General features: G+C 40.7%; 2 protein-coding genes across 4 annotated transcripts; one reads left to right on the top strand and one right to left on the bottom strand.

The window, feature by feature from the left end:
* LOC145787087 (meckelin-like) lies at positions 1-23,838 on the top strand. 3 transcript variants are annotated; one of them, XM_082598812.1, is made up of 30 exons: positions 1-22; positions 245-399; positions 5,102-5,300; positions 6,382-6,473; positions 7,253-7,355; positions 7,724-7,808; positions 8,181-8,286; positions 8,709-8,762; positions 9,165-9,307; positions 9,417-9,528; positions 9,894-9,980; positions 10,122-10,187; positions 10,431-10,569; positions 10,741-10,849; positions 10,992-11,094; positions 12,015-12,071; positions 12,154-12,252; positions 12,582-12,680; positions 13,060-13,146; positions 13,278-13,418; positions 13,744-13,800; positions 16,630-16,782; positions 16,913-16,993; positions 17,099-17,215; positions 18,063-18,179; positions 18,275-18,299; positions 18,564-18,652; positions 18,851-18,953; positions 19,089-19,231; positions 23,289-23,838. In XM_082598812.1, exons 2-30 carry the CDS (start codon positions 397-399, stop codon positions 23,367-23,369), a joined length of 2,850 nt encoding a protein of 949 aa, XP_082454938.1. In that variant the 5' UTR covers positions 1-22; positions 245-396; the 3' UTR covers positions 23,370-23,838. The 3 variants fall into 3 exon arrangements, with proteins under 3 accessions (XP_082454938.1, XP_082454946.1, XP_082454932.1); XM_082598820.1 differs by lacking the exons at positions 1-22; positions 245-399 and adding an exon at positions 2,433-3,083; XM_082598806.1 differs by lacking the exons at positions 1-22; positions 245-399 and having other exon boundaries at positions 2,433-5,300.
* Positions 23,839-23,880: 42 nt separating this feature from the next.
* On the bottom strand, positions 23,881-26,153 carry LOC145787103 (ciliogenesis-associated TTC17-interacting protein-like). Its single transcript, XM_082598831.1, has one exon. The coding sequence runs from the start codon at positions 26,106-26,108 to the stop codon at positions 24,993-24,995; it is 1,116 nt and encodes a 371-aa protein (XP_082454957.1). The 5' UTR covers positions 26,109-26,153; the 3' UTR covers positions 23,881-24,992.
* Between the last annotated feature and the right edge of the window lie 1,310 nt (positions 26,154-27,463).

Genomic DNA, 27,463 nt, shown 5'->3' with positions numbered 1-27,463 from the left:
CGACATCGGTGGCATCCGATTTGTAGATATTTTGTTGTTTACAAATAAACTTGTGTTGGTGATGTTTTGTAGTATATAGTCTAACTTTAATATGGTAGCTTATCCATCAAAGCTGAGACACTGTTGAATATGAAGTTTGCCACCATTTTATTGTGACAGAGAATATGTTGCAAAATTTTAACTCAGACCTTTTTGTGCGAGTGGCTGAGATGCTGATGAAACTTATGTTTAATTTTTTTTTAAGATCAAAAAATTTGGTTCCATTTTTGAGAATGTCATCTACGTTGTCAGCTGCTTTTCCGACTGGTGACAACATCTCAAGATGCTTGAAAAGATATTGTTTGGACAAATGGACACCACTTCAAAGCAAGGGGGTTTGTGCTGAAAAGATACTGAATGGTATGCAGAAATAGGAACACCTGACTAGGCGACTATACTAGATGTATCGATATTTGTTGCCAACAAGTATTTTCCGACAACTAGTTTAGCAAGAATTGACAGCGATAGACACATTTTTACTCATGAGGCTCATTTGATCAGTGGTGCAGTAGCAGTAGAAAGCTCTGTGACATGAATTACTGGTAATTTATGTTGATATGTTATAATTTCGTCACGCAGGTCAATTCAATATTTTACCTTGTTTATTTTATTTATTTGAGATATATAACATTTCTACCATTTATTGCTTTGTCATAATTAACGATTGTTTGCTATTTTTAAATTTTTTTTTGGAATAGGCCTATATCAAATATATATAATATATAGTTATTACTTTCTAAACCCTCTACACTCTACAGCCTGTTTCACCCTAAAAGGGGGATCATTAGAAGGTCCTTATTCAAATAGATTCTATTGCCTAACAAAAATAGGCAACATTGACTAACAAAATAAACTGCAGACAGAATGTCACTGTTTCGACCTTAAGGCCTCCTCAGTGCAGTAAATCGTACACTAGACAGGAATGTACCTTAGTTATTACTATTATATATTAATGCAGCATGGTGATTTTTCCATTTGTGCTACGCAAGGAACCACATTTGGGTACTTTCACATTTCACCCATCTTACCAGACTGCTCAAACTGCCGGAGCAGTGAGCTATGTGCAATTGTGCATTAAAAAACTTAAAAAGACCGTTAAATCGCTATCTTTGTACAGTTAACAACATTGGAACTAGGTTGCTTTGATGATTTTGCTGTATGGTATCTCAAAACTAGAGCCAATTTGAAACAAAAAGTAGTGTATTTTTGAAATCAGGAGCTTTGAAATATTATACCTTTTTTAACATGACTTTCACATTATTTACGTTTGAGAAATTTGTTTGTTTGTCAGTGTCATATAATTCCACAATAAAATTCCCTAAATTTGCCAATAATTTTATTCATCTGATTGATGACTTGTCATTGGATAAATTTTAAATTGAATGCATCACCAACGTATATATATATATGAATTAGCTTTATCTTAAAGTATGTTTTACAGTAAACAGGTCTTCAAACATAGTCTAGGCTGTATAGTTTTGTGTTTGTGCGATGGAGTGCCGATGCAATAAAGAGGATAATTTTGGTTACATAAAGATATCAAATGTGGATTATTCTGAATTTGTTAGCGTTGGAATGATTCGTTCATCAGCATGGCTGAAATATCTTCAACTTGCTCGGGATTGGATCATTGACCAGATGTTGGACAATCAAGGGTCGTCCTTCTCGTTTGAAACATTAGCAATAAGCATCAAGAACACAAACGAAATGTGTTCTTTCAATTCTTTTCCCGGGAATAATTTTTCTCCTAATCATGATGTGACTATTAATAAGTTAGTGGAAATCTTGAATGTTCCTTTTCAAGTTTCCTTCAAGATATTATCCATTCAAGAGTCGGTATTCACTAACAAGTTTGTTATCATCAATCTATCAACAAACAAAATTTTGATGATGGCAGTCATTGTGGACAAGTTAATCAACAGTAATCTTCTTCCAAGTCTTCATGTCAAGGTTAGTTGTGACCCCCAGGAATTACACCTAAAAGATGAAATTGAAAAGTTGAGTTTGAGAAGTTGGAAATCGCCTTCATTCAGAGTCAGTTATCCTGTCACTTTTAGTTACGTTAGTCGAACAGGAAAAGCTAAACCTGGTTTCTATACAGATATGTGTTACTGCTGTGCAAATGAAGGGGTTAAGAATCAGTTTACAAAATTGTTTCCTGATGGTATAAGCAAGCACACAGCCAAGTCTATTTCAGCTGAATACATTCAAAACATCTCTATCAATGATGTTATCAGTGTGGAAATGTGGATTGCTAAAACAAGGCCTTTAACAATTGATTTTCAGATATCAGATACTGAAAACAACCAACTTTTGTTTATTTGTAAGATCAGTTTTTTTGAATGTGAATTCTCATATCACCCTAATTTGTAGTTTAAAAATATTTAGAAATATTTTAAAAATCAGAAGCTCACAATTTTTACATTATTTTTTTTAAATTTAGAGAATTGATTTTGATGCATTCACTGCGCAATCTACCATGTCTAACTGGTTACTCACAAACTAGGAAGGGTCACAGGGTGTGATTAATTTCACAACCACACTAAGTTATACCAACCTTAACTTAATGTTGAATTTGAAACACAGGTCACTTGAATTACTTGGTGAATACACCTGAGCTTATGGTTCAACTTAGTGTGGTTGGGAAATTACACCTCACCTGGTTTGTAAATAACCAGTTACTAAGTTAGACATGATCATTAATTTGATCCTAACCTCTTTTGTTAGTAAATTGTACTTTGTCGAAGGAGAAGGTTTTGTTTTTATTTTCCATCTTTTGGTTGGAACCATTGAATCATGAATATTAAATTGTAATTGCTTAGAGTATGAATGTATGTTGTGAATTATTTTCTTGCAAACAGATGCAAACATTTTTGTTTATTGTAGAAATGTTGATTATATACTTTAAACAAAATTGCAAATTCTTTGCCACTTAGTTAAGTTTGTATAAATGCAGTTGACCGAATGACCATCAATATGGTGTGATGCAATGAATCTAATGGCACCACTGCACCAGCTATCAAGATCCCTCTAAATATTTTTTGGTATGCATGGACATGCTTATGAACTTTTGTTTTCGTTATTTAATTGCAGCAGTGCAATATGACTGTATGATTACTTATGTATGGTTTAATGCTTTATTTTATTGTGCATAGTATTATTGATGAAATGCTTCAAAGTATAACAGTAGTGAACAATTGAAGGCAATTGCTGCCATTCTGGTTTTTACTGATTTGTTTTTGCCTTGCCATAATGCTTACTTATTTCCGAATTGGTTTTGTCGTATTGATCAAGTTTTGTGGCACTAGTGTCGAATTTTGCGACACACTATTATATTGTATTCACTTTGCTTGAGATGGTAGAACTGATGAATGGAAAATATGGCACGAAAACAATGGTACCGTACAGGAAAAAATAGCACAATATGCAAAAGAGGAAAAAATGATGGTTGCCGAGAAGTCGTTAAATGGCCTCCAAAACTACTGGGTCGGTTGGCCATGTTTGGTCGCCGGCTTCCACAAGCCAACATTTCTTCATTCTGTTGATATTAGAAACTTTTTTTCACTTGCATTCACAATCTTTTTTCACAAACAAGGAAAAGTATGAGCATCGCTGTCGAATTATAAAAGCTCGAAGACTAGCTCCACACCTACTTGAGAAGAAGTGCATTTAAAATACAACTTCGAATATGCTTCAGGGCCCTTTGTTTGCGTTGTTCTTATCTGAGTAAATGTAAAAACACGAAAATAATTGACAGATTTTTGAAAACACGATTTTTTTGTTTTGGCTGCTTGAGACGAGAATTTGGCCGCGGGGGGGAGAAGTTGTGGTAGGCCGTGCGAGGTTGCCGGAAAAATAAACGAACTTAGAGGCCTGGCATCTCCAAAGCAAACAGTGTGACCGCACCAGACAAGAAATGTGCTATTGCCTTGCGCCTTGTCAATGTAGCCTTCACAGAGGTTCTTCAATCATTGCTGTTGTTTAACGTCGAGACCCTCTTCCCATTATTCTTAGGAGGCTTGTCTACAGCATCTTGTGCCAGCATGGTAGACCGTCGCTTTTCCCTACCTAAGTGCCTTAATATACCTCCAGATTGAAGGGTGGTGGTAGCCAAAAAAAATGGAAAAAAACAGTAGTTCCATCCCTCACACTGGTTGTTAGTTCTGAGGCAGTTGTTGACAGAACTTTTCGTGATGCATATTCCGGGTCTGCTACTATTCGGCGAGTCCAATTCGGCTAGTCCGATTTGGCGAGTGCCCTTTTTGGCAAGTTCCCTATTCGGCGATTTTTCGAAATTTTTTAAAAAAATTATCGGGGACCGTAGCCTAATTATCATTGCCACTTTTACATCGTTTTAACGTCGCTAAATGTTCAAATAACCTCTTAACCCCCTAACCCTTAACCCCCTAACCCTTAACCCCTTAATCCTCAACCCCCTAATCCTCAACCCCCTAATCCTTAACCCCCTAACTCTTAACCCCCTAACCCTTAACCCCCTAACCCTTAACCCCCTAACCTTTAACCCCCTAACCCTTAACCCCCTAACCCTAAAACGGCAATGATAATTAGGCTACGGTACCCGATAATTAAAAAAAAAATTGCCGAATAGGGAACTCGCCGAAAAGGGCTCTCGCCAAAACGGGCCATTCCGGCATATTCCAGACATTTGGAGGATAATGAGGAGGTAGACGATGCAAGTTGACCTTAGCATCATCTAGATAATGTCTACAGCCAAGAAAGTAGGTGCCTTTGACATAGGTTGGATCAAAGTATAACAGCTACACCAAGGGTCCAAGGCATCAGAATCATATGGACAATGAAAAATTAGGACAAAATTGAAAAATAAAGACAAAATTGAAAAATAAGGACCACATCGGTGTCCGGTAACGAAGATAGGCTGTCGGAGACGTCATCCACTGTAAGTAGGAACAATATGTTTGCATTTGTGCTATTTTTTTTGTGACATATTTTCCTAAAATTGGTGAAACTATCACTGCTTAAGCATTTATAATCTTTTTGTGCTCATTGCATGTCAATCATTTTGCATTTTAATTTTTTTCAGGAAAAGTATCTCAATATGTTTAATAGTAAACATTGCTGGTTTTTCTTTCCATTTCTGATGCTTTGTAGTGAAGTGTGTTCTCAGTTTGAATTTCCGTTTACTGATGTATCATCTTGCACAAGAGGTGTCCAATTCTACAACTCAGCCAACCAGCGATGTGAGGCCTGTAGCACCAATGGCTCAATCCCTACCATGGACTGTAAGTACTGTATACTTTGTAGCATTTCAAATTTAATGCATGCCATCACTTTTAGACTGAACGAAAATGGCTCAAATATGACCATTCTATTTACTAATTATTTTTGCTTGTTTTAAGTTATATCACATTTCGCTTCTGTTTTTTTTTGTACATATTTTCAAGATACAGACAAAATCGGTGAAGCGCGTACCACTTAAAAAGTATCAATCGTTCTATTGTATCAAAATCTGAAATGACAAACCAAATCATATCTAATATTAAGTAAAACTATCAGTTTAACATATTGCACATAAAAGATAATTATATCGAATAAGTGTATCAGCATTAGCTTCTCACGTTACAAACGTTTGCAAGTGAAAGAAGATTGTCTCATTTTTCTTTTGCTTAAGTCTGCCACATGCAAAAGCGAAGTGAAGAAAATATGGCCACCAGACAGGTGCGTGCCACCAAAAGAAGAACAAGCGAATGTATTCCCGTGTTGTAATCTCTTGCGGAAAACATCACGCCACAAAGATCTAATCTTTGCACAGCTGGACTTCGTTAAAACGGAAAAACTTATAAAGGAAATAATCACACTGCAACAGATCTAAAAATAGCACGCTTGAAACAAAAGTGTAGGTCCTCGAAGGTTGTGTTGTGACATCACAGAGATCGTTAAAGATAAAAAGAGTCCGATTGCTCCAGTTTGCGGGAAAATGCTTTAATTGTAGAACCGATCGCTGGTAATGCACTGTGTTGTGTAACAAAGCACTAATAAACACCCCAAGTTTAATTATACTTGCAAACAGTTTTAGGATTAAACCACACAGTTGTGAAGCCCAATGCAACCGATTTAGCACACGCACATTTCTAACAATAACGCCTGATCACAATATATACACGTCTTTTCTTGAGCAAATTTGTTGAACGTATCAATCGGATAATCGTATCAAAACGTCTGGCAAAAGGATTACACGATTAACCAATTTTGTCTACGTATATATCTTCAAGTTAAAGGTTTAAGTGAAATGAAGTCTTAATCTACAGTATTCATTGTACGTAATAGCAAGATTATAAGCAATCATCATATATTTTGATACAGCGTTGGAGTGTGCCTGCTCTGCCACGTACAAACGTCTAATCTCAGATTCAATAGAGTTTGTTTTCAAGTGTGAGCAATGTCCAACAGGAAGCGTAAGTTGTGAAATATTCTTTACTGCAAGTTTTAAAGTATTTCAAATGCAATTGATTTATATTGGAATTTAGAGGCTTGAGAGACAATCGCCTTCCCCCCTAAAAATATATCTTGCCCCCCCAAAGATATGTATTAATATCATTGCAACGCTTTAATTCTATTGTAATTCATGTTGAATGACGTTTGCCCCTTCAACGGTTGCTTTTGGCTCATAATCTCTGGTTTGATTACACAATTACACATGCAAATTGGCTTAGAATCTTTCATTAGTTTTTTTGCCTAAACAATCCAACTAAAGTGTTAATCTTTCATGGTGCAATATCAATAAAGTGTTTTAAAACAACTAAGTGATAACTTTGTGCACGAAGGATGTCTCGGGTTTGGATTGCATGACAGTTGCGTGCCCAACATGCCGGTTGAAACCCACTAATGTTTTTTCTACATTTACTTAGAGTCCGAAACATTGTGCATGGGCAGTGGTCATGCCATGGAAGTCAAAGCCTCCTTTGCCAGCTGCGTGACTTCAATATGGTCTTGTTAAAAATTTTAATACCCAGGAAATAGCTATTTAGAAGCTTGGTACTGGCAATGGCCTGTCGCATCTTTTTAAAGCACGGCTGTGTAGTCGAGCAAAACCTGCATGACTCCGACTCCTCTCCGATGACTCCGACTCCGATCTTTTTTTAATGATTTGATACACGCCAAAATTCCTCCGACTCCACAGCCCTGCTTTAAAGAGCGATAAACATTTAAAATGAACAGCATTGCATTCTTCCAGGTACCTTCCACTGATGGTTCGGAGTGTATTGGATGTTCTGGAAGCTCTCCCTCTATAGATATACAGAACCGGTGCCTGTGCCCCTCCCCAAATCAATCGTTGGGTGAGATTTTGTTTGGAACAATTAAGTTAAGCTGTAAACTGTTTTAACATCGCTAGTGTGCATTTTTTACGCTCTCCTAAACCTGCCATGTCTGAGTGGTCAAATGTTTTATCAACACTCCGATCACAAACCTCTGTTGTCATTCTTCATTGCAAAGAAACGTTTATTGCTGCAACTCCATTGGCTGGCGTAGATATGACGTCACCTGGTTCTTTAGTTTTAAGATAGCTCATCATAAGGTGAAGTAAACTTGGCAACACAAATTAGCAGTATCTGATGAAGATCCATAAGAAACACCAGAAAACTCCTCTCTTTGTGAGCCAAAGGAATCAAGTAGATATGTGAGTTGAACTTTTCGATTCTTTTAGTTGAGCGGTCAAGCGATGGCTCGATACTCCCGGCCGCCACTTGTGTCAACTGTACCGGATCGACTGGACCGTCAGGAAGTGGAAGGTTAGTTCATAGGGTCATAGGTTCATTCGTTTATAAGTTCACATTTTATTTGAAATGCATTGTCCGCTCGTTTGTGAAGTGTTGTTGCCTGCAACTTTCTTTCCCTGTGATATGAATAGAATGCTTGCTCTCCCATCCTCACCTGCTAAGCGCGGTAACAATATGTTGTTAATGGATCTATTCCTTCTTTGGATATTGTTGACGTCAAGGTCAATGATGCCGAGATGAACAAAGCTACTATCTCGGTCTATGTTATCTCTGCGAGTACTTTCCTATATATATGAAGCTGTGATTGTGAGTAGCGCTAAGGGACATCCATCATGCATGAAACACTGGATGGTGTTGAGCATCGGTTATGGATTTTCTTTTCAGTTGTTCCTTCTGCGCCACTTGTGAGCCTTCACTGTGTCAATGCACGCAATGCCTCACCGACGGAGTGTGCCTCGGTTTCACCATCACTACCAGTGCCATACCCACTGTAAGTCTATTAGGGTAACTTTCCGATCCCTTTCCGATCCCTTTCTTTTCATCCTGATCCCTACAAATTCTCTAAATAAACAAAAGCCGTCGCAGTATTTTCAAGGAGGTCCGCAACAAATCAGTCGTCTCCAAATCGACTGCACCGAATAGTCCCAGAACGCTTCACTACCGCTTGGTAACGCGCCTCTGCAAGGTCAATCCGTAGATTCGTTGAACCAAACCTGCTGACACGCTTTGTGTTTATAGAAGGCGTATCGCATATCGTGGTGTTTATTGTTACTCCATTTACTCTTACTCCTCCTTGCGGCTACCTGAGTCAGCCATGTTTGATGCTTGAGCACTGAGGTACGTGGCCACCTTCTAGCAATCAACAAGATGTTGCTTATTACGTCACAATCAGTGTTTTCTCATGTTATGCAGGAGCCGACTTCATACATCGAACAGAGAGCTCCCGCTGCCTTCGGAGGATGCTCGGTAAGTGCCATATTTTTCAACTGGCGACACTGCGCCATAGTCAGTTCATTGTTGGTTTCTCTTGGGCACTCGAAGTCGGCCACCAGCTGCACTGAGGTTACGATTGTGGGACGTTCGCTCCCAACTGGCCCAGCGTGTTTGACACAGTGGCCACTTGCTCGAGCTGAGTCGGCTTCCCGCTTTCTCTGGGCCACCTTGTGGCCAACAGAGGTATGTCCTGGGTTGTGTTGCCCCAGGAGATTTAGGAGGAGCTACCTGGTGTGATGAAGGTGCTAATTTACAAACATCAGCCACTTCACCAATATTTCTTTTTGTTAAGTTGTTGCTTGCTCGTAATTTTTATAAAGTGTGTTCTAAGGTAGATTGTTGAATTGTCTGAGCGGTTTCGTGACGTATTTCCAGGCCACCACTTCGCCAAACATCACGGCATGCCAGACGCTGTCCAACATGTGCGTCATGCAGCTTTATGACGTCAACGAGCCAGCTTGCGAGCTCTATCAGGAGATCTATGTCTCCCGCGGCACGATCAACAACAACCCAGCATGGTGAGGGATTCTTCCTCATGCTTCATCGTGAGGATGTTTGTTACTTTACATTGTTACTTTATTACTTCATATGAATGTTTGTTACCTCATATTGATCGATGCTGTTCAGGAGGATGAATCTTCCTTGGATATATTACGATGATTTGGAGGCAGTCGCTCCATCTAGCATAAGTCCTCTGACCTCCACAGCCATCACAACCTCATTCACCTTCGGAGGATCGGTAAGTACCCCAAGTCTTGTGTGAACCCCCTGAGCGGCACCTCCGCACCAACATACGCACGCGTGGGTTGGTCGCGACTACTTGAATTGTTGTAAGAATAAGTTTTGTAAGTTTGTTGCTTTTACTATCTGAAGCATCGTCTCATCCAACAACCATCGTCTCATCCAACAACCATCGTCTCATCCAAGCATCGTCTCATCCAAACTTAATGAGGCGATTTTTAGTTCAAATTTCTCTAGTTTGCGATGCTTTTGTGTGTTGAGACCTATATCAGACCTTTCCCAGAGATTCATCGCAGACCGACCCTTGTGGGCACCAAGCTTCGCTTGTGATTTGTCCAACATCATGGATTTTGATGTTCACAGACCGGAATCATCGACTTCATTGTGACGAGGTATGACGCGAATGGAACATACTTGGGGCAGGAGAGGTCCTCTAGTGGACTGTTACAGGTCAGTGAGTAATCCTTCATGCTGGATGTAACAACTTCTAAAGAGCGATGGATGCCATCGTACAACGGGTATGGCGATACGTGGTTTGTATAGCCTGACTAAGTGACTATCATCATGTACAAACTAACTTTCTGTGTTCAGATCTGTCCGGACCGCCCTTCCATCAAGAGCGCCGCCTTCATCTTCGGAACCACATACCTATCCTCGGTGAATATTGCATGTACTGTTTCTTACATTGTTCAGAAGACTCCGGTTCAACTGCCAGCGTGCGTGAACATGGCCCTCAAAATGTAGCATGCTTTACAGCGACATCTAGTTAACAGAACACTGGCCACTGTGTTACCACAAGTGGGAGCTTCACAGTTCACATGTTATGCCCAGACTTAACATCAGTTGAAATTCAATTCATAAACCTATCAATCAACGAACATCTTACTTTTCACTCCCCAGTGCCAGCTTTCTTCCGCCACTCTCTCCGATCGTAGTCTCTATCCAGCAGAGTTCTATGAGATTGGCCTCAACTACACCGACGCTGCCGGCAACATGCAGCTGTTTCCCCTTCCCGTCACAATAACCAACATAAACGCAGGTATGACGTCACAGCGACTAAGTACGTCCGTGTTGGGAACTGGGTTCCATCCTTGTGATACTATGAATCTCTGGTGGGAACGATGTTGTTTCAACCGGCGTCGTGAGATGTTGTTACTGAGCCACTAACGTCATTGTACTCAATGTGACATCATATGCATCATTGTTCCAGGTTCCACTACCGACCAATCGTCGCTCGTCAAAAGATTCTTCCTCGTCGACAGCTTATCGGAAGAAGCAGGCCCCGGAATCATTCGATATGCTTCAGCGATGTCGCTATGGTAATCGGCGTGATGTCACAATCAGCGTTGTTTCCACGCGCACGTTGTTACATAGATGAGTTTGTAGATGTTGGTCATCCATTCACTTTGTGATCATTGAGGAACATTTGTGTTCATTTGAAAGGGACTTAATACATTTCAGGATCACCCTGCAAACCCCCACCGGTTCCGGCCGCATTTACCCCCCTAACCTCCGCATCACTTACTCCTCAATCAATTCCGCATCCCCTGAAGCGCTTGGGTCGGTGAGTACATCTCAACTGCCGATAAACATGTAACAAGTGTTCTTGTGACGTCACGTGACCTCATAGTCGTGTGACGTAGACGCGGCTCGTCTGGTGGTTGCCAGAACTGCATTGATTGAAAGCAACAAGTTGATGACGTGACGTCCTGCGACCCTGTGAAGGTTATCGGCGTCCTGGTTCAACTGCTGACTCCACGACTCAATTGAACCCCAGCTCACACTTACAGTTGCAATAGTACAGCGCTGCATTAATGCGCATCATTTAGTGCGGTAAAATACAGTACGGTAATAGCTAGTAGAAATTCTCTACAAATTTCAAATGGTAGCTTTGTATATAAAAGGGTTCATATTGATTGTTTAACCGTGTCATGGGGGATCTCGAATTTCACACGAGATTTGAGTGGTGCCCGAGAAACAATTGGAGCATTAACCACGCTATTGCAATAATCTAAACTGGAAATATATCATGAAATTATCATACTGTATGATGGTAAGATGGTAAAGAAAAATGTGTGTGCTATACCAAGGAAATGAAGTATCTTCTGACAGGTGTCAAACCCACAATAATGCTTGATATGAACGACTCGGTTACATGTCTTATGCAAAGAAATTTATTCTCTCACGAGTCAGTTCAATGATAAACAGTATAGCTAAAAATCGATTGATCATCTTCAGTTAAGCTTATTCAAATAGAATCAACAATATAGTCGATTCTATTTGAATAATCTTAACTGAAGATGATCTAGCTACTAGCTGATCGAAATCAATTGTTAGCTGTTTATGATTGAACTGACTCGTGTGAGAATAAAGTCCTTTGTGTATCATACTAATAATAATCTAAGCGAGGAATGAACAATGCGTTGCCAAACTGAACTAAAATTGTTCCATATGAAGCTAAATTTCACCACTTTTCTTTACCAGGCTTCCTTCTCAGTCAATTACTTCGCGTCGACAGCATCCCGCGATCGTGCCTTCCTGGTGAGTTCACTACCGTGTCGATTGCGGTCATCTGATCCACGTGGTCAGGTGGATCTTTCAATCCTCCATTTGTATCCTCCAGATATCCCTGCTGGTCCTCGGAGCACTGGGGATGTTGTACGCCTTGTTTGAAATCGGTTGGTGGAGGAGAAGACAGGGACTTCTCTACTTTGAAGGAAGTGTGAGTTGATTTGTTTTATTGTGTCCAAACTTACAGCGGTTGCAAATTTGGTTTGGACTGGAAAGCAAAGGAGCCAATGTTCGTGTCCATATTCAGGCATGTCTTGAAGTGTCTTGCCAGACACAGCTGTATGCTGATGGGCAGTGTCGAACCAGTGTCCTTTCAAACGTCATGCCAGGGCTCTCACCACTCGACTATACGGTCGACTTTGGGTCGATAATTTCCACAGGGCACCAACTTGACACTCCGACTAAACCTGCAACGATCAATACGGCGTCATGGGACGGGAAAGCCACGTCATCTTAATGTTGATGTGATTTTGTTTCCAGAGCATATTGATGTTTCTTTACTTCGGAATGAGCATGTTAGCCAACGTCTTCTTCGTCGTCATGTTTGGATATTCCGTCATCACGCTCTTTTTCTACAAGGTGAGCGTTTCTCTGTTGTGCTGACACCGCCTCAGTAATGTAACAAGCGTGTTATTCTGTGGCCATTGTGATAACATAACGCACAAATAAATGTGATGTAAATGGTTGGAAGATGAAGAGAACCTTGTGGCAATCTACGTTCAAAATGGGAATATGCGGAGAGCCGCCATTAAACTGGATCGAAATTTGCTGACGTCTAATCTTCGCAATACGGGCAAGAAAGGACGGAAAACTAACTAACAGCCGATTGTTGCGTTTCATATCACCTGGTGACCCATTTAACTAGACAAACTGAGGCGAGATTCGAACTTGTAGCCTTCTGAGCAGTGAAAATTTTAATTGTTTCCGCTTGTGTTTGCTCAAAAGAAATGTTTAACAGGCGCAGTCAACCGTGACAACTATCCTCCCTATCGACGACCAATCAGAGATCTTCGTTATTATGACGGCAATTGCTTTCGCTTTCAAGGTCGGTGCTGATTGATTGAAAATTGTAAAAATTATGGAACGTTCATCGTAACCAATGCAAGAACTGATGCATCCCGCTAATGGTGGTCACGTGTTAGCGACGATACAACAGTGATCTTTGTGACGTTACAGTGCGTGGAGGTGCTGGGGATGATTGTGATGCAATCCAGTCCTGACATATTCCTCATCGACTGGGAGAGGTCACGTGACAGCGAGGGGAAGACCAGCATTTGGAGAACTTACTTCATTGCCAACGAGTGGAACGAAATCCAGGTGCTTATTGTAGCGGTACCAGGTACTTATTGTAGCGGTACCAGGTACGTATTGTATGGGTATCAGGTACTTGTTGTATCGGTATCAGATACTTTTTAAACCGGTACCAGGTACTTATTGTACGGTTACCAGGTACTTATTCTACCTGTTCTACATGTACCAGGTAGCAATGCATGGTTTCCTTTAAATTGGCCGATTAAGATTCTGATGTAAAGTTGTTCCATTTCGATGGTTCGGCGTGATTTGTAACGTTTCGTCAACTTACACAGCTAGCTGCATCAGGTTGTTTACCAAGTACTTACTATTCTCACTGTGATTCGTGCAGACTTACAGGAAGACAAACTTCACGTTCCAACTGTTCGCGGTGCTTCTTTTCCTTGAGGTGAGTTTCATTTGTCGCTGGTTGGTTGCTTTATTATGATTGAGAGTCTTTGATAGGGATGGGCAAAATAGAATACCGAATATAGAATAACCGGTTGTGAAGCCTAACCGGTTTCAAAATGCATATGAAATCGGATAATTGAAACCGCTTTAACGTTCGACTTCGTACCGCTCCGTCTGGTCGCAACGAATTCGCTGCAGCGAAAGTAGAATTGTTTATCGATTTAGTGCAATCTGGCATAGGAAAAACGTACGTGTTCGCTTTAAAGAGATCTTTCTTGTCAAGCGCTATATTTCTGTGTAACTGCCACATCTGCTTCTTCAGAGAGATGTTTTTCAAGTGCAGGTTAAATTGCCACTAGTGTTGGGCGATATTGAAAAAAACAAAACAATACGATATTTGAAAAAATACTCGATATTTCGATACTTTTCAATATTTTTGTTCTAATTAAGAAAAGAGTTTCTCTGTCTTTGAAATTAGCGTCGGCAAAAAAAATCCCGAGGCTACACGAGCGCTTGTAAGGTTAGGGTTAGACATTCTTGCCAGTCGTTATGCTACAGCCATAGATTTGTTCCTTAATCAATACCCTGATGGAGCTCTGCGAAAGAGGCGTGTGGATAGGTATCAAAGCACGAAAGCCGCAAAACGTGGACGTGGAATGTTACGCAATATAACCCGCCGGTAAAATTGAATCGATTTGTGCTGACTCCAACGTTGAATTAACGCAAAATTAACTTACTTTTTCTCCCCGTGAGTTATTTAACGTGAATTACTGTAACAGCGTGCGTAACTATCGCATTGCTCGCTTTATCGCTACTTTTTGTATTTAATTATTACATCTAGGCCTCTAGGGGTGTTCAATTTCGATTTTCGATTTGATTCGATTTCGATTAAGGTGATATTCGAAATTCGTTTTTCGTATCGGACATATTCGAAATTATAGCCGCCCTTTCGGCTGAACGCAGTTGAAACTTGAAAGTAACGCAAATGGCGCGAAATCTGTCTTGTCGCATTTTGCAAGCGAAAAAAGACTTCGACGCATGCGCATCGTCGATCACGTGACCATCAAACGCTTTCGCGGGTCCAACGGCCAGTCCCGCACCAGGGATGCCAGGTTGGCATTTTTAATGCCAAATTTCTCTCAAGAATGAAGATAGCTAGGTTGTGCAATAGCAGAAAGTGTAGGCTGAGCTTTGTCGCAGTTTTATCCATTTTTTACCGAATCCATAGGTGCCTAAGCCGTGAGGGCAGGGCCGTAGCCAGACCGCAGAGCAGGGGGGGCAACTTTTTTTAGGGGGGGCCAAAAAAATTTAAATGGGCAAAATCATTATAATTGTAGCTGTTGCTCGAAAATGTTGAGATTTTGTCAAGGGGGGGGGAGAGGCCCCCCTGGCTCCCGGCCTGCGTGGGGGCCAGGCCCCCACGCATATTTCTGTGTGGGGACAACTTTTTATGCTGTATTATATTGATACATAAAACAATAGATAAACTAGCGTTTGGCAGCAGGAAAACACTTTTTGAATGCAAATCGCAACAGCTTCGCGATAAATAATCACTAGAACAAGTTGCGATGCTACAATCCAACACCAGACAACAAAATCTGTCATTTTTACATTGATTTAATGTCTGCAGACGTTAAATGTAAAAGTGACTGAGTTTGCTGCCTGGGACATAGCAAAAATCTACCATTTTGCGTCGATTCAATGTCATCAGATGTTGAATGCACCCAAAAACAACATAATTTGCTACGTAGACGGAGCGTGCATTTAGCTTTATGCGCTTGCAAACATACTCTATGTCGCTTTCGAGTCGAAACTTCTGCACTCTGCAGTGAAATGTCGCGGCAGTGAAAATGAACTTGAAGTGTTTGGGAACCCAGCGACCTCGGCTCCAGCGGAGCGATCGTTTTCAAAAGCTGGCCTAACCATCACAAAGCTGAGATCCCGACTGACGGGTGACCATGTCGATCAGCTTTTCATAAACACCAACATGGGCCTGGAGCTGTAGACGTTATTTTGTGTTCTTTTTTTGCAAATTTTTATGACTTTTTTTTGCGTTTTCTAGCGAATTTTCATGTCGTTTCTTTCAATAAAATCACATTTTGCAGTGTGGTGAATAGTTGTGATATTCGAAATCGAAAATAAATTGAATTTCGAACATTCAAATAATCGAAATTGAACACCCCTAATTACATCACAACAAATCAAACAGTGCGGTCGTGATGGACTACTCTAGTGTATTTTTCGCTTTTCGTTTTACATGTTTTGGTACAATTTTTTTCGTAATAAACGTTCAAAGCAATTGCCGAGGCAATTTCAACTTTTGCCGTTTGGCCTCGGCAACGTTTTTGTAAGGGTTTGCAGTTATGAGTTAGGGCTGTGATTGTTAAAACATCGAAGGAAATTGAAATAAGAATTGATATTGAAAAGATATCGTATCGAAAATTTTAATTCGATATATCGCCCAACACTAACTGCCACCAAGATGAGATCCTGTTTGACTGGTGAACATTTAAAAAGCCTAAATTTGTTACACTGCAATAAGCAATTTTGTGATGTTCATTGTTTTTGTAAAATCATTAAAATGTGTTGATGGTAAAAACGGTCAATTCTTCTAGAATAGATATCTGTATTCTATATTCGGTTTCAGTATTCTAGAATATTCTAGAATAGCCAATTATTCTATTTTGCCCATCCCTAGTCTTTGATATAATCTGCTTGACAGGAAAGTTTGCTTTTCAACCAGGAATGTATTGCAGGGTCTTCACTGCTTCTATACATTGTCATTATGTCATTGTTAGCTTTGAACTTCATTGTTATATCTGTTCAGGTGATTGGGTTTAAAAGTCTGGCCCTTGAGAATGCGAGTGGCACCCTGGGCCAGGGTAGCAATGGGTCGGCTGACGTTTATATTCCCATCTACAACAGCATCCTCAGGTTCGGGATCGCCGCGCTCATCTATTCCATCATCGCTTTCCTTCAGGTCGTGTTCTTGATAGCGTTGTCAGCAATTTCTGTTTCAAATCCTCATGCTTTGTGTTTTCATATTGTTTCGTATTGATGACATCATCGCTTGTAATGACGCCATCATGACGTAAGCGTCTACATTGCAGGTGATCTACCAGATGCTTATCCATGAGAGGTTCATTCAAGACAAGATCCGGGAGTTCGTTGACCTGTGCTCGGTGTCAAATGTAAGTGCATGACTGATCCTAATTATGTCTCTTTTGCGCGTGTATCGCCGGTCATCTATTATGTCGTCACACATAGCTGACGTGGCTTTGTTTGTGACGCGATAGATCAGCATATTGATCCTGTCGAGCAAGCAGCACGGCTACTACATCCACGGGAGGTCGGTCCATGGGAGAGCGGACACGGATATGATGGATATGAACCTCATGCTGAAGAAGGAGGAGGTGAGATGGTTGCATTTGTTGTTCCCGGTTAACAGGTCGAGAAATCTTGATCTTTCGTCGTTATCAAAAGAAAGTATGAAAACAATAAACAAATTGTTTATGTTGACGTCACTTCAACGTTGACGCCGCGAGTAGATACTCAATTGAGAGTATGTTTGTGGTGTTATAGAATGATTGAAGTAGTTGTAGTTATCTTCTTCTTGCGTTTGAGGCCGCCGCGTGTCCCATTGTTACATCCAGACGCAGCAGCCAATGGATTGTGTGTTCATCGAGCGTAATGAGGTCCACATATCTGTCCTTGGGTCGATATACAAGACAATGGTAGATAATGTGGTGTGCAGTCTGAGAATTTGAGCCACATGCACAAGATGGTGAGTAGGCGAGGTCCCATTGGAACATGTTGCTATTGAAACGGCCCACCCCAGTCCGCAGGCGATTGAGCTTCACCCATTCCTTCCGAGGTAGTTCTGCTCCAGGTGGAGTGTTGGTAATAAACGTACGTTGTAAAAATAAACCAACGACAACAATGGTGAAGAGCCATTGGTTTGTGACGATTACGTTAATATTTACGTCGATTTGCCACTACATCTAGTCACTTGGTTGCCCCGTCAGTAAACAGACAGTTTTGGAGCCGGTGAAGTATTTGTGTCCGTCCACTCAGCGTCGTACAATCACACCGAGTATCGAACCGTGGCTGCGGCATGCGTATGTTGCATCGATGTTTCTTCCACGCATCGAGAAAGGAACTTACATCAGTCAGGATTTCGAAATTGTGTCAATGGGCTCGTTTGTACGAAGTAAGTTTTCACATTTCGTTACAATGACTCAATTATCTTTGTGTGTTCAGGAGGATTTGACGGGAGGTCGTGGATTGGAGACAGGATCCGATCTTCAGACATTCCAATGTTCAATTCCCGCCAAGTTCCGTGCCCAGTTCGACAAAATCTACCAACCCCTGGAACTGGTCTGTATTGTCACGTCATAGTTTGTCGTATGGTGTAACAATGATGTAGTTTGTTACGCTTAGATGAGGTTGATTCAATGTGCTTCATTTTGCAGGTGAGAAACCAGCCAGCAGCCCGTGGTGAGTCTTGTTGAAACTTTGTTTTGCTTGCTCCTTCAGTAGCTGCTACCATGAAGCGACGATAGAGAAATGTTGTTGAAATGAAAATGTTTACGATCTTTCCCCTTGCTGCGACTTGCCACGCATCGATAGTGTTTCTTACGGAATCGAGCCCTTTTGTAAGCTACCAACTAGACTGCACAATTGCACAAAGCGCAGTGGGTTGTGCTTTGGGGTTTGTCTATGACTTGTATAATGCCCATAGCTTATTCAACATTTTTGCAGGTGGAAACACTCCTTTAGATTCTGTCATGAATGAAAGCGTGCGCGCTTACATCACCATGCGGAAGTTTCTCACCTCGTTTCTGGACCACGTGAGTGCGCTAATATGCGTTGTGCTTCACCTAACTTGCATGTTTCGCAACTTTTTTAATTTATGAAGCACCGTTGTGGCCGGAAAAGCTTTAATTGTCTTAGAAAACAAATTTGACCTCTTGAAACACTAAAGATCTTTCATCCAGCAGCAATGGGTTGTATTTAATGAACCTTGTTGTTTGCATCCTCTTGCGCAGTCGATTCGCGATCTCGATTATTACGTCAAAGACAAGATGTTCCTGGAGAATCTGTTGGACATGGAATTCCAAGAACCTGTGGAATCCGCATATTTCTACAACGGTGCGTTCCACTACATCAGTTGGTCTCCCCCAGTCTCCCTCCACTCTTCATGACTGGGAGTTTTTACGTTTAGTCAGTGACGTTGCCAGTGACGTTGCCTCCCCTTTTATCTCATCACAATCTCTCTTGTGACAGATCCCGGCAATTCTTTCAGCGCGACCCTCTTCTACGGACGCGAATTCGCGCTGGTAACTTTCGACATCCTCCTCTTCACTATCATCGACTACAACATCCAGGATTACCTGTTGGCCGCTATCATCACTTTCATCGTTGGGAAGGTTTGTTGTAGTCACAATATAAGTTGCTGGCGGAGCTTCTTATCTTTTAACAGTTTTTGATTGAATTATCACGTCTTGTGCTTCTCGTATTTTCTTTGTTTGTGCCACTATCTCGTGTTGTGCTTCTGTCAATGTTGCGTAATTCTGCCTGATTCCTTTTCTGAACAATTAATTAATTTTTACTTCTCAAATACTTGACCCGTTGTGCTGTGTAATTTTCAGTTGTCATTTTGTATGAGCGAGACAGTTTCTTAAATGTTTAGATTTGACCATATTTTTGCTGTGATACTATATGATTCTTTAGCATTTCTTTTAATATGTATTTTTCTTATAGGCTTGAAAAGGGCTGTATGACTAGCCGAAAACGTTCGCTTTTGTTTTTTGTTTTATAATGTTAAATGTAGTGTTGTTGCTGAGTTATGTTTGTTTATTGTTCAAAAGAGTTACCTCTCTACCCAAATTGTATCACAATATAAGCCTACGATATCACCATGCGATCATTATTAGCCGACAAATCGTGCACTATTGAGCGTTCCCCGTTAGTTTTCGTTAGGACAGTGGTTTTCAACCGGTGGCCCATTGTCCCATGATAGGCCATGGTACTACAGTATTTCCAATGAGCCACAAAGCTTGACAGGATGAAAGCAATATGAAACTTGATTGGAACAGTTTAACACATAATTAGAATCTTGAATACTGTAGTTGTAGGAGCATGTGTCTATTGTCTAGTTTTAATCCGTTTTGGTATCCATCCCCCAGAATTGAACTGTGGCGAGATTGGTGTAATTGCGTTATGAAATTGTTACATTTATAAGATTCAAAGTTCTTATGGACGACTTTCAAAACAAACGTAACATAGAGTAGCAGATTGTCAGTACAGTTTACTAAATACTTATCATAGGGTATTGTTATGATACCATAGCCTACGCACGGGCCAACTTTAGTTTTAGTGAGCTACAAGCACAGAAGGTTGAAAACCACTGGATTAGGATGACGTAGCTGGCTTAGAAGTAGGGATGGGCAAAATAGAATAATTGGCTATTCTAGAATATTCTAGAATACTGAAACCGAATATAGAATACAGATATCTATTCTAGAAGAATTGACCGTTTTTACCATCAACACATTTTAATGATTTTACAAAAACAATGAACATCACAAAATTGCTTATTGCAGTGTAACAAATTTAGGCTTTTTAAATGTTCACCAGTCAAACAGGATCTCATCTTGGTGGCAGTTAGTGTTGGGCGATATATCGAATTAAAATTTTCGATACGATATCTTTTCAATATCAATTCTTATTTCAATTTCCTTCGATGTTTTAACAATCACAGCCCTAACTCATAACTGCAAACCCTTACAAAAACGTTGCCGAGGCCAAACGGCAAAAGTTGAAATTGCCTCGGCAATTGCTTTGAACGTTTATTACGAAAAAAATTGTACCAAAACATGTAAAACGAAAAGCGAAAAATACACTAGAGTAGTCCATCACGACCGCACTGTTTGATTTGTTGTGATGTAATTAGGGGTGTTCAATTTCGATTATTTGAATGTTCGAAATTCAATTTATTTTCGATTTCGAATATCACAACTATTCACCACACTGCAAAATGTGATTTTATTGAAAGAAACGACATGAAAATTCGCTAGAAAACGCAAAAAAAAGTCATAAAATTTGCAAAAAAAGAACACAAAATAACGTCTACAGCTCCAGGCCCATGTTGGTGTTTATGAAAAGCTGATCGACATGGTCACCCGTCAGTCGGGATCTCAGCTTTGTGATGGTTAGGCCAGCTTTTGAAAACGATCGCTCCGCTGGAGCCGAGGTCGCTGGGTTCCCAAACACTTCAAGTTCATTTTCACTGCCGCGACATTTCACTGCAGAGTGCAGAAGTTTCGACTCGAAAGCGACATAGAGTATGTTTGCAAGCGCATAAAGCTAAATGCACGCTCCGTCTACGTAGCAAATTATGTTGTTTTTGGGTGCATTCAACATCTGATGACATTGAATCGACGCAAAATGGTAGATTTTTGCTATGTCCCAGGCAGCAAACTCAGTCACTTTTACATTTAACGTCTGCAGACATTAAATCAATGTAAAAATGACAGATTTTGTTGTCTGGTGTTGGATTGTAGCATCGCAACTTGTTCTAGTGATTATTTATCGCGAAGCTGTTGCGATTTGCATTCAAAAAGTGTTTTCCTGCTGCCAAACGCTAGTTTATCTATTGTTTTATGTATCAATATAATACAGCATAAAAAGTTGTCCCCACACAGAAATATGCGTGGGGGCCTGGCCCCCACGCAGGCCGGGAGCCAGGGGGGCCTCTCCCCCCCCCTTGACAAAATCTCAACATTTTCGAGCAACAGCTACAATTATAATGATTTTGCCCATTTAAATTTTTTTGGCCCCCCCTAAAAAAAGTTGCCCCCCCTGCTCTGCGGTCTGGCTACGGCCCTGCCCTCACGGCTTAGGCACCTATGGATTCGGTAAAAAATGGATAAAACTGCGACAAAGCTCAGCCTACACTTTCTGCTATTGCACAACCTAGCTATCTTCATTCTTGAGAGAAATTTGGCATTAAAAATGCCAACCTGGCATCCCTGGTGCGGGACTGGCCGTTGGACCCGCGAAAGCGTTTGATGGTCACGTGATCGACGATGCGCATGCGTCGAAGTCTTTTTTCGCTTGCAAAATGCGACAAGACAGATTTCGCGCCATTTGCGTTACTTTCAAGTTTCAACTGCGTTCAGCCGAAAGGGCGGCTATAATTTCGAATATGTCCGATACGAAAAACGAATTTCGAATATCACCTTAATCGAAATCGAATCAAATCGAAAATCGAAATTGAACACCCCTAGAGGCCTAGATGTAATAATTAAATACAAAAAGTAGCGATAAAGCGAGCAATGCGATAGTTACGCACGCTGTTACAGTAATTCACGTTAAATAACTCACGGGGAGAAAAAGTAAGTTAATTTTGCGTTAATTCAACGTTGGAGTCAGCACAAATCGATTCAATTTTACCGGCGGGTTATATTGCGTAACATTCCACGTCCACGTTTTGCGGCTTTCGTGCTTTGATACCTATCCACACGCCTCTTTCGCAGAGCTCCATCAGGGTATTGATTAAGGAACAAATCTATGGCTGTAGCATAACGACTGGCAAGAATGTCTAACCCTAACCTTACAAGCGCTCGTGTAGCCTCGGGATTTTTTTTGCCGACGCTAATTTCAAAGACAGAGAAACTCTTTTCTTAATTAGAACAAAAATATTGAAAAGTATCGAAATATCGAGTATTTTTTCAAATATCGTATTGTTTTGTTTTTTTCAATATCGCCCAACACTAGTGGCAATTTAACCTGCACTTGAAAAACATCTCTCTGAAGAAGCAGATGTGGCAGTTACACAGAAATATAGCGCTTGACAAGAAAGATCTCTTTAAAGCGAACACGTACGTTTTTCCTATGCCAGATTGCACTAAATCGATAAACAATTCTACTTTCGCTGCAGCGAATTCGTTGCGACCAGACGGAGCGGTACGAAGTCGAACGTTAAAGCGGTTTCAATTATCCGATTTCATATGCATTTTGAAACCGGTTAGGCTTCACAACCGGTTATTCTATATTCGGTATTCTATTTTGCCCATCCCTACTTAGAAGGCAAACTATTTGTATGAACGAAACTAGAAGTCGTGTATACCTTCACGTACCTTTATGATATGCCTAATTATAAGGCTGATTTAATAGTTGTTTGTGAAAATTTCTATCCTCAGACTGACAAAGCCTCTGACAGCTTATTTCTAGCAGTTTCGCATACTTGTAGAGGCTTTGAACCACTGACGCAAGCCCAGTCACCGAGATTGACAGAGTGAAGGTTCCGATTGGGAAGTATTCAACTCACTAGGTATTGCTAAATGGACAACTGTCCTTGAAAAATGCGTTGCTCAAGCGCACACCTCGAGAGCCGAACCAGCGTCGCTAGATATTACTGTTTCAATTTGCCAGGAAATCTCCCACTTAACTTGCGACAACATTCTTCGACTTGTTTCTTAGTTCCTGGCCTACCTCCGTCAGTCCCTGGGCAGACGGAATCTCGCCAAGAAGACCCTGGTCGACCAACGCTTCCTCATTTGATGTCGTCACCGGACTCTGACGTCACAATGACACGCTGACAAATATCGTACGGAGAGACGCCAGAAGAGTTTCGTATTGATGTAGTAACTACCCTAACGATGTACCGTAGCCTACTTTATTTGGCAAACAAGTGTTAGCTAACCATGTTCTAGCTAGCTGAATTTCATTCAAGATGACCTTCTTCATACCTTTGCCCTTCATCAATCCCTGTCTAGAGAACAGGAATGTTATATTCGCCTTTTGATCGTGTTCATATTGTTAACCCTCTACCGCCCTCTGAGGGCTTATACAGCTCCACCCGCTTGGTGAAAAATGATTTTTATGACGTTTCATACTCGTGTGTTGTGATTGGTTCTTACTTTTTATAGAAACTTATATTTTTGTAGAAGTCTGTTTTTTACTGGAAATGTAGCTGTGACGTTTGTAACCGATGTCTTTGTTTTCTATTAAAAAACTGTCCCATGGGTTATACAGTTCTCTGTTCTGTAATTTTTACTAACTTTCTGGCCAGTTGGAACGCCACAAGCTGTCAGCATTAACCACAGTAGATTTTATTTTGAAATAAATTCTCAATATTTTCCTCAACACATTTCTTTCAGTACCGCATGCCGTTCAAGTTGAATCCAATTCGAACAAAACTATTCAAAGCTGTTCATAAAATCCAAGCAACTTGTGCAGAGTTGTTGAGAGGATAACTTGGGTCTGGTGCAAGTGAGATCCTCGCCCCCCAAAACAATACATTTTAAGAAAAATACATTGCTGTTTGCCTCGTTAGCTCATTGGTTAAGCGCTCGGCTCAAGACCACGCGGCGCTAGTTCGGCTCTCAGGATGTGCGCTTGAGCGATGCATTTCAGGACTGCTCTTCATTCAGCGGCACCTAATGGATGGAATAATTCCCCGGCAACAACACTTCAACCATCGGAAACTTCATTCTGTCAATCTCGGTAACCGACCCTGCGTCAAGAGCCTCTACAAGTATGTGAAACTACCAGGAATAACCAATCAAGGCTTTGTCAGTCCGAGGATAAGAAGTGATAGGATACTACAAGTGTTCTATGTTAACCAAGAATAAGAAATATAGGATTTGTCAGTCCGAGGATAAAGATTACAAACCAAACGCTGTGGTGACGTAATAAACGCAAACAAGCTCACGGCGCCTAAAATCATTCAACGGTTATTAAACCGGCACGAATTTAAGGCTAGGTCTTTCACTTCTAATTTGTTAGTTTCTAATCGTAGTAGCCTACTAGCAGTTGCAGCTGTGAACGAAACAATACTATTGCAAAACTTAAGTTACAAAGAGATAACTTTGATGAAAATGAATTAATTTTAAAGCATAACAAATATCCAGGGGGTGTAGATGCCCGCAGTGGCTTGCTTTGCACAAGTGTTGGCCGAGTTAGCTGACCAGGAAAAGTTCTTTCCCTCTGGCGGATTGAACTTAACAGCGGCGTCACGTCTCCACCCCTGGAGATTTTTTTTACGCAAATGTAAAACATGAAGTTTTCTTTGGAAGAATTTACAAAGGAAATTGTAAGGTTTGACACATGGGCGGTGAAATACATTTTGTAGTTTTAATTAAAAAAATTGGTAAACCGACGTTGTTTCAACGCAAAACAAATCTAATCGGCATGCGCAGAAGGTAGCTCTGTATCGGAATGTTTGTATGGAGAGGCGTCGGGAAGAACGTTTGAAAAACTGGCAAAAAAATCTGCTGCAAAATCGACGACATCGTTCGGCCTTCTTAACAGGAGAAATTGAAAAAAATCTCCAAGAAGAGCTTTAGCTTCCGGATGTTCGCGAAGATAAGTTTCATGACTGGCTTTTAATTCATCTTTTCTCTGAAGGAATTTTGATTCCATTTCCATGTCATCTTCCCAGTTCAGAGGTTTCTTATCAAACTTTGGCTTTTCCTCCATCACGATCCGTTCAATCTGGCGAGGAACTTTTTCAAGAACAACCACAGCTGGTGATCCTATCTGGACTCTCATGGAAAGATGACCATCCTCCATAAAGTAGGACTGCCATGTGTATGGAAGATCGGTCACTGACATAATCCTCCTTTCGATTCCTTGAACTTCTAGTTCTTGTCTTCCGACTTTTTGCTTCCTCTCTGGAAGAGGTTTGTACACGGTGGGAACGAGATGTCCGGAGTCAAAATCAAGCGTGATAAACGTCATGCTGTCTCCATGGAAACCACGTTTGATCAAGAGGCGCTGTAGCAGCAAGTTGGTGCCTTCAGTGATGAAACCTTCAGTTTTCTCTTTGGGAAATTTATGAAGAGTTTTTCTCAGCACAGGTCCTTGTATGACGTGTCTTCTTACAGTCAATAAGCCTGTTTCTTCGTCAACTTCCATCTCTGTTCGTTTCTCCAGCTCGTGACCAGGAACCTTCACAAATTCTTGGTGACTTTGTTTAACAAGAGATAAGTCATCTGGGCGTAGATAAGCGGTGATGCTTGTTCCCATTGGCGTGTCTTCAACCTTTCCTTGGCTTGCAGCGTGCACTAACAACAAAACTTCGCCATCTTCTTTGATCTTCTCCACACTCGCTTTGAACTCACCAAGCGTTTTACCATCGTCAGATGTTGTGATCAAGTTATCTTCGAACATGCACAGATCAAGAATGTCAGGGTCAATATTTTTAAGAAATTGCACTGCTGAATCACCAGGCTTTAATGGGTCTTCTTCCTCAGATGCTGTTTCAGTTTTGGATTCTAGATTATCTTCAGCATCCATTCTTAACGTAATCTTATCAAAACCTCTAAACAAAAACAAAAAACAATGATTTCTGAGATAGCTAACTGGCTACTGATTAAGCCTACAGAGTAGCTTTCGCTAAAACCTGAGATTAAGCTTTTAATTATTGTCATTTGAGTCGTTTCTCGTAAAAATCTAATAGGAATGCTTGAAATAAGTTAAAACTTTTCTGATAAACTAAAGTTGCTTCTAAGTAAAACAGAATTACATTACATTTTTGGATTATGAATCCTTTTTCATTGCTGTCTTGATTATTTACAATGGCGGAAAATGATTGTTCGTTGCGCTTGACAACGCTTGTGGTAACCTCACATTACTTTTAAAAAAATTATAAAGGACTACACAAAAGCCATTTTAAATGAAAAGTGATGGGCAATTGATGGCGGTGCTGTTTTTGTTTAATAAAAACTTTCAATTTTTGTAAAATAAAATGTTAAAAAATAATCATTTTTCAACTGGACGATATTGAGGTTTTAGGTGACTGGTTTCGCGCTCGATTCAAGATCAAGTGGCGCTGGTTCGGCTGTCGGGGTGTACGATTGAGCAACGCATTTCAAGAACTGCTTTCCATTCAGCGGCACAGAAATAACCTATCAAGGTTTTTTTAGTCAGAGAATAAAAATTCAAATCCAATCAAACCAAACGAAAATAGTCAAGACTTAGCCTATGACGATGGCTATCCCTCGTCTTCGAGGATGATGGCCTTCGCAATAAAATAAAAGCTATCGGTGAGTTCTTGAATGACTATAATGAGTCCAATCCTGGCTTTAAACGTTCGGTTACATTTGATACATTTAAGATCCTTTGAGAGAATTGGTTGTGGGCAGTGGCGTACGCAGGATTTTCTCAAGGGGGGGGGGGGGGGGCATTGAGAGTAGCGTAGCCAGGAATTTTAAAAGGGGGAGTTTGACGACCGGCGGGCGTAGCCCGACGGCGTTAACGCCTAAAAAGACAGCCAGCGGCGGGGGTCTGGGGGGCCTCCCCCAGAAAATTTTGAAAAATTACTTTGAATTTGGTACATTCTGAGAGCAATTAGCTTACAACAAAAATGTGGGTATGAATATTACTGTAAAATGGTGCTGTCAGGTGGCATAGCAAAAGGATAAGATCATGTTTTCTTCGGCATTTTTCGTAAATAAAGCTAAGGCTCTATGTTTTCTTGTTGTTAATTCCTTGCTGAGATGTTTGAATGTTTGGTATTGGCAAAACTCGCTCTTTTAATGCAGTTTTGTTTAAAATTAAGCAAGTTTTTTTTAGACTGAAACTCTGAACGCATCATTCCCGAGCATAAAGAAACTGAAAGCATCATTCTCAATATCGTGACGTTACACTCG

The sequence above is a fragment of the Aplidium turbinatum genome, chromosome 2 (genome assembly GCF_918807975.1).
Source record: "Aplidium turbinatum chromosome 2, kaAplTurb1.1, whole genome shotgun sequence".
NCBI lineage: Eukaryota > Metazoa > Chordata > Ascidiacea > Aplousobranchia > Polyclinidae > Aplidium > Aplidium turbinatum.
The sequence above is the reverse complement of the archived record's forward strand: the minus strand, read 5'-3'. Positions and strand labels throughout refer to the sequence as shown.